This window comes from Dendrobium catenatum, unplaced genomic scaffold (genome assembly GCF_001605985.2).
Source record: "Dendrobium catenatum unplaced genomic scaffold, ASM160598v2 fragScaff_scaffold_873, whole genome shotgun sequence".
NCBI classification, from domain to species: domain Eukaryota; kingdom Viridiplantae; phylum Streptophyta; class Magnoliopsida; order Asparagales; family Orchidaceae; genus Dendrobium; species Dendrobium catenatum.
The window spans coordinates 56,535-68,089 of NW_021319335.1; the positions used below are offsets into that span (position 1 = coordinate 56,535).

Consider the following 11,555-nt stretch of genomic DNA (forward strand, 5'->3'; position numbering starts at 1 on the left):
CTATATGTATTAATATGTACTTATTATTATTTATTATATATTATTATCTTATTATATATTATTATTATTTTGTCATCCATTAGTCATTCTTATAATTCATTTTAATCTTTTATATTATATGGTAATATTTAGTAATCGACACCTATTATTTAAAACTCATTACTATTAATATATTCGTTTTAATTCAAAAATTAATACTAATTTAATTCAACAGTTTTTTTAATTTATATGGATATATTCATTATTGTAAAAATTACTTTTCAGTCACTATAGTATTATTTTAAAAATTATAAAGTACTTTCAATACTGTTCATTATTTTATTATTATTATCTATTAGTTCTTAAATTACTTTCAATATCCAGAAGTTTTAGTTTTTTTTAACTTAATTTAATAATTATTTTTAAATATTTATTGTTTTAAATTATTTCTAATATTACTGTTAAACCCTTTTTAAACTTAGTAATCAGTATCATAACTAATTTCAGGAAAAAATGTACCTCACTGTTAATTTTAAAAATATTTTCAGAGGTTTTAATTTGCTGTGTCTGGCAGTATCTGTTTTGCCTGCAATTATTTGAGATTAAATATTATTAAATATTATATCATAATAATTATTTTTGAAATAAAAAATTATTTTTCAATTATTTTAAAACCTCGTAGGGTGGTTAGTGGATCTTCCACTATTATTTAACTTTATATGATGATTATTTTGTTGTAATTACATTTACTTTTTAAAATTCTATATTTTATAAGTATTTTAAAATATTTTTAAGACTACTTATAATTAAACCTGTTTTGAGTGATCTACTACTTGTAAAATTTTAAAACACTATTATTCTAATGTGCAATAGTATTTCATGGGGAGTGAATAGTGAATGATTGAGCTTCTTAACATTCAACTAATTCACAATTGCTTAATCATGTTTAATCGTTTTTTTATCGTGACCTGCAGATACTCAGAGAATGCAAACGAGCACTTAGTTAGGCTCTCCTATGATTAAACATAAAAAGAGACATACGATGTGTTCTCCACTTTTCTGTTACTCACTTGCAATTGTACTTTGAGAGATTAGTCCAAAACTCAAAGATTAAAACCTAACTACGTAAAAAAGTATGACGATTCTAAGGACAAGAATTAAGGAACCTCCAAGCGAAACGTTAGAAAAATGTCTAGGACTATGATACGCAATGACTGATTCGCATGACAAAAACATCAACATTTAAACTTCAGTGACATTCCTTTGAACATAACCCAGAATTTTCTAGGAAATTTTAGGGCTCTTTGCGACCTCTTACATTAGACAGACGCAATTACTTGTTAATTAGGGCCCAGTTATACCTTCTAAAAATTATAATAAATCCAATTTTTAGATCAGAAAAAAATACCCACCAGATAGCTCAAATTTGTCAGAATTTCTTCCTTAACCTAATGATAAATAGGGCACCCTTTAGGTTGACCTCCAATCCTGACCCTTAACTTTCAAACTTTTAATGCAAAAGATACCATTTTTGTCCCTATCGAATAACCTAAAAAATTATAAAAATATTCAAATTTCCCTTGTGCCAAATCCCTTGTGCGAACACCTCCTTACTGTCATTTCTGCACCTTTGAGAGGGATTATCCAAATCAGTTTGGAGCTGATTTGATCAAAACCATAAAATCACCCCTAATTAGCAGGTTTTTAATAAATTAATTAATTGCCCAAAACTTGAAAATTTCATAACTTTGCATAGGAAACTCTAATCCAGCAACTCAAAAGCCTAACTACGTCACCTATAAAGGTTTCAGATTATTACCAAAAAAGTTAGAAGGCCCGCAAACTATAGCATATTTCTCCATAGCGAGACTTTTGACCTCTCTACCCTAGCATGTCAGGACCCGGACTTTCCAAAATTGGGATAATACAATTTGAACCTTCAAACGCTATCCCTACCCTAAGTGATGTAGAAAGAGTGAATCGATGAAACTAAATTAACTAAATGAATTCCTAATCACTAACCTATTTAAACCTTTAATGAAGTTTTTCTTTTCGGCCACTTCACAGCACAACCAAAACTCTAAGCGTAAAACTAACTACCCAACTTAGGATCAATCCTACCCACCAAGTGCTCACACATAACATCTACTTGCTACGCGGCCACCACTTCTTAAGATTCTAAAAGGCGAGGCCGATGTTTCCTTTTCTGCTGCTGTCGCCATCTCTCTCTCGATTCTTATTCAAAGTTGGGAGATTTACATACATACCACTTTATTTCATACTATTTATATATCTAACATCTAAAACATTAATATTATATGCCTATCACCCATAGAACAAATTTAGGTGCATAAAATGAAATATTAAAGTTTATAGAATGATATGAATGATATAAACGAATTATAAGAGTATATATATATATATATATTGTTTTTATTACAGGTGGTTATGCTCATGCAGCACTAAATAAAAAGGGGGGAGCAACTGTCATGATTTAAATACTAATATTATTTTATGCAGACGCTTGCTCAGCTCCTCCTAAGTAAATGAGTATATATATATATTGTTTTTATTACAGGTGGTTATGCTCATGCAGCACTAAATAAAAAGGGGGGAGCAACTGTCATGATTTAAATACTAATATTATTTTATGCAGACGCTTGCTCAGCTCCTCCTAAGTAAATGAGGGCTAAAATTATAATTATAACTGCTACAAGTGGACTGCTTAGCCCTCAATAATTAAGAGCATGGCCAAGAGTGTGGCTATAATGAGTTATTTCTTTTTCATATCAACTGCTTGATATTATAAACTGCTTGGAAATTTTTATTAGGATAACTACGCAATAGAGTATAGATTTACTGCTTTTCAATTAATGTAATATATTTGTAATATTGTGAAGAGTTGTGAAATGTACTTTGAGTTGAGATATCCTTATTCAACTCGAATTCCAAAAGAAGAAGGCATCCTCAAAGGGGAGAGCCTTCTTTCATTTGGAAGATCGAGTTTGGATGACTTTTAGATATCCAAAGAGAAAAGGCAATACCCCCTATAGGGGAAATTATCTCTTCGTTTGGATATTCAAGCCACGATGAATCCAAGGAGTACAATGAGAAGAGATCTAAGAAGTCCAAGGAAGAGAGATCCAAGGAGTGAGAAGAAATCCAAAGAAGTCTGAAGACCTAATATCCATACTCAAAATCATTTGCGTTAGTCATAGGCTTAGAAATCCAAGTTGTTGGCAGTGGTTCCCGGCCATTTTACTTTCTTGCAGACCCTGGGTTGTAATTAAGGGTAGTTGGCCTATGGACATTTATTTGATTAGTTTGATTATATTAATGTATTTTATTTATGTTGTGTGCCTATAGGATTGCATGTTTTTATTAGTTTCTTGGCGACTTGCATGCCGTTTTTGTTTTAGCCTAAATTTCGTTAGGCTCTTTAAGGACTAAAATCTTTTTTCTACTCATAACTAATATTTAAATTTTAAGGTTTAAATATCATAGAAACCTAATAAATCTAGGGAATTGTCGGAGTCATCCAGGGTCGCATGCATATTATTGCATTCTTCTTTCTCCTTGTTTTGAGACACTTTCCCGCCTACTGGTAGAGTCCGGATAATCTGGCCTATGAGGATGAGGTGACAGACCTGGGGAAGTCTAGTCTCCTTCTAAAAATTATTTTTATATAAGCTTGTTTTTAAAATCTAAAGCATACATGATTCAAATTTTTCAATTAGCATGCATGCATTAGAAATAAACTTAATCAAAATTTTAATTGCATTAATTAGGAGCATTTACCCAACATAAGTATAAGGTCAATTAGGAAGCTCTCTAGATGTCGGCCTTAACTTCCAAAAAGTGTACCACCCACCCATCTTTCATAAAATGACTTGACAGCATGGTTTTAAATCGATAAGGTGGTTAGCTGGCTCCCCAATCCAAGCCAGGGTAAGTCCAGGTTTTGCACTGCATTAGTTAGGATACGGGTTCTAGTGTTGTTCGTTAAATACTAAACCCAAACTAGATTTAGGATTCAATGCTACTACATTCGGTCTCGTAGTATGCCTAAATAGTGGGTAAGTTCCCTATCCTTCAGGGACTATAAATCTTGCTTATATGCATCACATGGATGATGTCACCTCCATCTTTTCTCTCACGCATGTGTCGATTGCCTAACTTTTATTTTCACTAATTTCTTCTTACTACCTTAGTCCCTCCGAATGCTGGTGTAAACCACGCATGCTGACTGAGCCACTTGAGCCATTCCTTTTCCTTTGAGTGGGACTTCTTAGTCTATACTCTTGTGTCAGTCCCACTTTAAGAAGGATAATGTATGATCCTTAATCGAGAGTCTTCTTAGGCTTTGGCCTGAGATATAATTAACCACGGGGGCTTGCGCCCGTGGGAAACTGAATTCCATCATCTCATAAACCCCATTTCGAGCTGATATATCGGGTGGGGGAAAACCGTGATTATGATCAGGTCGTGCATATTATTACCCATCGAGATGCGCTGGCTAGAGCCGCTATCCTCCATGGTTAATCGTATGCAAGGTCTAATCTGCCATTCCACTTGGCCCATTTGTGAGGAGCGCGGAGGCCCGCGATCGTCTCTATCCCACGGGGTAGGTGCGGTTGTATGCCTTCCGCAATCTTGCAGTCGTAGCGGTGCTCTTTTGGAGGTCCACAGTTTCGTTACCGTCGGATAGTACCGTCAAAATAACCACCAACATTTCCGTCGGATGTTATGCTGGAACAGACGTATCGTCATACCGATAGACATTTCGGCGGAATATCCACTGGAAACCTGAAGCATAAAGAAAAAAAAAATCTTCCTTTCTTTGAAAAGTGATTTCCACAAAAAAACCTGCATAAAAGAAAATACAACACAATATGCATTTACACATCAAATTATGATCAAGAACATCACCAATTACGTAATTAAATATGTCGAAACAACAAATAACTAAACATGTACACAATAAATAGAAACAAGATGTTCAAACAACACATATAAACATAACAAAAAACAAATAGAAACAGATGTCTACATTAGTAAAATAGATAAATAACATCTATTCTGATTCAGTTTCATCCTCAGTTGATGTTGTACTCCTCCCACTACTAAGCTGCTCCCTCATCTTTCACATTTCTTCTAACATTTGAGCTTGCTGTTGCTGCTGCATTTGCAACTGCCAATCAGTTTGTTCTTTTCTTACCTGTTCTAGCTCGACTATAAGGGCAGCTATTTGTTGGGTATATAAAGAGTCCTGTGTACTAGATGAAAAATTGGAGCCACTAGATGTCTGTCCTTCATATGCATAGACTTGCGAGCCTAACCCGTATACTCTGTCGTGCTACATTCTTTCTACCGCTTGTGAGCCTAACCCATAAATTTTGTGCTTCTTTATTAGGTGACTCTTCTGTATATTGCTCAAATTGTGCTCCACTTGCATCATGAATTAAGTCCTCAATATTAGGTATGATATATTCTTCCACATCTATAGTAGCACTTATCGATGGGCAGCATCGAGAATCGAAATATGGTTCATACTCACTATGTGAAGTCCAATACCAATATTTTGGTATGAAGCCTCGACGATATAGATCAACAGTTGCGTTATTTGAGCTTAGGAGCACCTGATTTTTATGTTTAGAACATGGGCAATGAAACTTTCCATCTGAGATGAAATTGGGTAATTAAGAAGCTGTCTGAATAAAAATATTCACCCCTCTAATGAACTCATCCGTTAATGTCTTTCATCCTTACGCCAATCGATTATACATTCAACTTCATTGAGTTCTGATATCCATAATATGACCTACATATAATTTGAATATATTAGAAAATGTTGTAACATTTATTGGAACTGATATTACTATGACGCTTCAATATTTTTAAGTTATGCATTTAATTGAAAATACCAAATTTTGTCAATGAAAAAGGTAACAACCGTCTAAGATCTCGTCTTTCTTTAAGGTTACAACATCTCTCTAATCAACATCCGTCTGAGATCTCGGGATGGACATCTCCCTAATCAACTAGCACAATTTTAATCATACTATATGATAAGACAAACCTTTTGAATGAATTGGATTGAACAAATTGATTGAACCCGATCTCTCTAAGATCTCACTATCTTTACCCAACTACCGAGATCACCCCATCTGAGATCATAATTATGCATATCACTAGCTCATTTCCACATATTATGCATATCACTAGCTAATTCCAACACATCAAGCCATTGTCCCACTACGTGGGGTCGGCTACATGAATCCTTTTTCGTCATTGTGTCCGGTTAAAAATCAAATTCTCATTTAAATCTAATAAAGAAAGATCATTTCTAATATTTTCTAACCAAGGATCTTTTTATGTCTACCTCTACCTTTTTTAACATAAGTCAAATATAATACCTCAACATTCCTAACCAGGGTCATCGGAAGGCCTCCGTTTAATGTAACCAAACCACCTAAGGCAACTCTCACTAATCTTATCTTCCACTGGAGCTACTCCAATATTTTCACGTATATGCTCATTTCTTTTATAACAAATGATGATGATTATTGCGCAACGTTATAAGAGAAAGAAAGAAAGCTACCTACACAACAAGAGAGGTCCCCTTAAAAGGTCGTAACTGCCGATCCAACAAGCGAAGTTGAATAAGTTACCGACATAGCAAACGAGCAAGTGTTAATGTGGAAGCTATATTGTCGAAGTAGCGAAGTCAAATAGTGCGAAAGGGAGAAAGTTACCTGAATGAGCAAGTCGAACGGTGACCAAGGAGCAAGTCGAGGCTAAGAAGGAGCAAAGTTAAAGAACGGCGACCAAGGAGCAAGTCGCGGCTTTGAAGGAGCGAAGTCGAACAGCGACAAAGGAGCAAGTCGAACGGCAAGGAAGGAGCGAAGTCGAACACCGTCGAAGGAGCAAGTTGAACCTCGACGAAGGAGCGAAGTCGAACAGCGTCGGAGCTGTCGGAGCAAAGTCGAACAACGAAGTCAAATAGCGTCGAAGGAGTGAAGTCGAACAGCGTCGAAGGAGAATGGTGAATCGATTGAAGGAGCGAAGTCGAATAGCGTCGAAGGGGAGGAATGAAGGAAGAATGAAGTCGGAGGAGTGGATTCGAAAAAGCACGAATAGAGAAATGAGAAGGAAGCCCTAGGGCTCGCCCGATATAAGATAATTACCGGCGGAAGATCCGACGGTACGTCTACCGGCGGAGCATCCACCGGTATTATTTCGTCGTGTTTAAGTTACGCCGACGTAAAATATGCTAGTACATACGCCGGTAATTTCCGACGGACTATGCGCGGGTAAAGTTATAAAACCGGCGTATTAGCCGCTGGTAACCTTGCGGCGGCAAGGCCGTCGGAAAGTCCGCCGTAACATTTCTGGCGAACATATTCGCCGGATACTGCGTCGCAATTTCCGGCGTACATTTTTCCATCGGAAAAATCCGACGGTAATAGGCATTTACCTGTAGTGTGAGGAGCACAATCCAATATAAAGGTATGTTGTTCCTTTGTAGGTGTAAAAACGGGATAGCTCTAATCTAGGATGATGTCAATATCATAAAATTTGAGGATCTTTTAGAACTTTTCAAAACACTTTATATGCTTTCAAAGAGTTCCCAAGATTTTCACAAGGTTCCCAAAAGTTTTTAGAAGCTGAGAGGAATATTCCGCATCAAATATATCTAGTCAAATTCCAAACCATCAAAGCAGGAGCGGTCGGCCACCATATTACATGATGCAAATTTGATTTCCTATGAGCATGTATGAATTGTGGAACCATGGAGAATATCAAGTAACCACCATATCCAACCACGCTTGGTCAGCCACATTAAAAGGAATAGGATTTATTTTGAATTTCAATGTCTTAGTTTTAACTGTTAGCTATTTCTTAGGCAAGTTCATAATTTTAAAGAAGTTTGAATTTGAATTTCTTGTTAGAAGTTTTTTTCCTTAATAGAAATCAGTGTAATCATTTGAATGCATGAAACAAAAGTTGATTACTTGATTTAATTCTTAGCGACTCTCCCTCTCTCCCGCCCATTGACCTAAGGACTCAAAAAAAAAGATAACCACTCTACCTCTCTAGTAAACGAGTGATCACAAATATATAAGGAGTCAGACTCAATAAGACTATTGGAGGAGGTATTGTTGAATCATCATCATTAAGTCAAAAACTTGTGAGGCCATCACCTCATCTTGGAATCCTAACAAGGAAGCATCTACTTGAAGGAGTTCAAAGCGTTTTGTCATTGACTTTTCTATCTTCCCTATCTAGTATTTGAAATCAACTAGAAAGGCAAACCATAAACCATATATTAATTTTCCCCATATTTTGAGGGATTTACATACATACCACTTTATTTCATGCTATTTACATGTCTAACACTCAAAATTTTAATATTACATTCTTACCATTCATAAAAAATTTTAATATCAAATATACTCTTATATTCATTTTAACCAGTCATACCATGTTATAAATTTTAATATTTCATTTCATACACTCATATTTGTTCTATGGATGGTAGCTGGTAGGCATATAATATTAATTTTTTATGTATTAGATATGTAAATAGCATGAAATAAAGTGGTATGTATGTAAATCCACCTATTTTTTTTATATGAAGTGACTCATTTTAGGCATCAACAATATTGCCATTAGTCAAAATTTGGATGTTTCATATACTTTAGAGCTTAATTTAAGTATGAATTAAGAGGATTTTACTTGTATTAGAGTTGAAGTTTGTGTATCCTATTTTTTTTTTATAGTGCCCTAAAAAAACCAAAAAAAATTTAAGCGCATAATAATAATATTAATACCATAAAAAAGTAGAATACTAAAGATCGATGAGAGACAGATTACCCAAGATAACGGAGGAGGATGAGGGTGAGTCGGGTAAGGAGATAGGTCTCGGCGGCGGCGTGGCCAACGTCCCGGCTGAAGGAACGGCGTCGAGTGGGTGGCAAGGAGAGGTAGGCAATTTGGGATTCGCTAACCGCCCTCCGCCGTCGGCTAGCAGATGGCAGTCGCCTGAGCAAGGGTACCTCATCGCCAGTGTCTGACGCCACTGGAGATGATGGAAAGGATGCAGGCGTAGCCTTTTCTGTAGCATCTCTCCCTCCCGACGATGGAAAGTGAAAATCAAGCCCAGATTGCAGCGGAGGAGGCACGATAGATTCCATGTTGGAGTCTGGAGTCTGGAGTCTGTCCTGTACTCCTGTTTCAGAATTGGAAGAGCAGAGGAGATTCCTTTTATCTTGTTCTCCGTATTTTGGGAATGCATGTTTACTGATTTTCCCTTTTGTCTTTTGCTTTATAATCGTAATATGTTAATCTTGTTCAGAGCTCTCAAAGTTGATGTGTAAGGATTCTATTTTTATTTCAATTAATTAAGTTATGACTCACCATTTTACTAAAATAATAATAAGAGGGAAGGAGCACAGAGAATGACATGGGCTGATTTAATGCAATATTGATACGTGTTATCGAGCATGACTCTCCATTTTAGAGTAAATGAAACATAGACGTGTGTTAAAAAATCAAATGACCATAGAGAATAGACTCGAAAATTCTTACATAAAAAGTAAGAATTCATATATATATGGGTGTATATAAAATGTAAATGTGAATATATGCCACTTATTTATGAGAGTTGGGAGATATTTAAGAAAATACTTATGAAATATCCTCATCTTACTTTACTTGATTGGTTGTTAATACAATCAATTTATAATGGATTACTAGGATCACTTTGAGCTATCATAGATGCTGCAGCTAAGGGATCATTAATGTCAAAGCCATTTGAAGAGGCATATAAATTAATAGAAGAAATAACTACCAATAATTTCTAGTCGTCTGCTGATAGGGTGAATCCTAAGAGAGTGGCAGTATTCTATGCAAAATGATGTGCCTTATCTATCTTGAATGCACATGATACTGCAATTTCAAAAAAAAAAAAATAGATAGCGTGAAAGTGAGAACCAGGATAGAAGGGAATGATAATTTCCATAGAGATCCAAGATTTTTCAAAGCGCAGTGTTACGCCTTAGAACTTGAACAAATTCAGTATGATAGGAATGAGAAGATACCTGTGGAACATAGAGTATTTCAACTAGGAATGTAATTGCACAATCAATCTACTTCTCTTAAAAAAATTGAGGATCAGATAGGATTGCTATCTAAGTTGATTCATTATAAAAAATTTCAAGAATAATATCATAATATCCAACTTCGAAGTGAGAAAGATTGAGGAGACCCTTAAAATGTTAAAGACCAACCTCATAATAACGATGGTGAAGAGGAAGAAGTATAAAATAAATCTCCAACTAAATGACCTGAATTTATAAAAGAATCTGAAAAGTATATAGGAATGTTGTTGAGAGGCCACCACCACCTTTTCTTGAGAGGTTAATCAAACATAATCTTGACAAATAGTTCTTAAGGTTCTTAAAAGTATTTAAAAATTTAACCATTAATATGTCCTCCTTTGAAGGTTTAGAACAAATGCCCATATATGTAAAATTTATGAAGATCATTTTGAGTAAGAAAAGGAAGATATGGAAATTTAAAATTGTAGAATTAACTAAAAAGTGTAAAGTGTAATTCTATCATTCAAAAGAAACTTCATGAAAAACTTAAGGATCTTGGGAGTTTTACCATTCTTTTAACTATTGATGGCAAATTCTATGGGAGAGCCTTATGTGATTTAGGATCTAATATCAACCTCATGCCACTTCTATCTTTAAGAGGTTAGATATAGGAGATTTTCATCAACCTACTTCTGTTACTATTTAATTGGCTGGTAGATCTTTTACTTATCCAAAAGGGTAATAGAAGATGTTATAATTAAGGTTGATAAATTTATTTTCCTTTTGGATTTTAATGTTTTAGATATGGAAGAACAGAGGGAAATACCTCTCATTATGGAAAGACCATTCATATAATTATTTACCCTATTTCTAATAGTTCTTGAGTTAGCCATGTTCATTGTGTTCCTAAAAAAAAAGGATGATTAACTATCATATCAAATGAACATAATGGACTTATACTCACTAGAACTATCACAAGTTAGAGGATTTGCATAGATTATATGAAATTAAATAAACCTACTATAAAATATCATATTATTTGTCCTTTTCTTGGCCAAATGCAAGATATGTTAGCAGAGCGTCCAATTTATTGATTTATACATGGATATTTTGGTTATCATCAAATTCCTATTGCACCTAAGGTTCAAGATAAGACTATCTTCACCAGTCATTATGATTTTTTGCTTTTAGGAGAATGCTTTTTAGATTTTCTAATCTCATATTATTTTTTTATAGATGTATGATTTTAATTTTTTTAAACTTAATTGAGGAGGGTATTGAAATTTTCATGAATGATTTCTCTGTATTTGGAACTATATTTGATTCTTATCTTGAGAACTTAAATTATATTTAAAAAGATGTGTTGAAACAAATTTAGTGCAAAATTGGGAGAAATATCAATTCATGGTAACTTAGGGCATTGTCATAGGACATGAGATTTCTAAGAAGGGATTGGAGGTAGACATTGCAAAA

At 34.6% G+C, this 11,555-nt stretch overlaps 1 protein-coding gene across 2 annotated transcripts in view; it reads right to left on the reverse strand.

Annotated features, from left to right (window-relative positions):
• The window catches only part of LOC110115872 (probable isoprenylcysteine alpha-carbonyl methylesterase ICMEL1), a gene marked incomplete at its 3' end in the record, with an annotated part of 53,731 nt that extends 44,417 nt beyond the window's left edge, over positions 1-9,314 (reverse strand). The window contains 1 exon segment of one of the 2 annotated variants that reach the window (XM_020849271.2): positions 8,857-9,314. In XM_020849271.2, the coding sequence (XP_020704930.1) occupies positions 8,857-9,176 (320 nt within the window). 2 annotated transcript variants of the gene reach the window in all.
• Between the last annotated feature and the right edge of the window lie 2,241 nt (positions 9,315-11,555).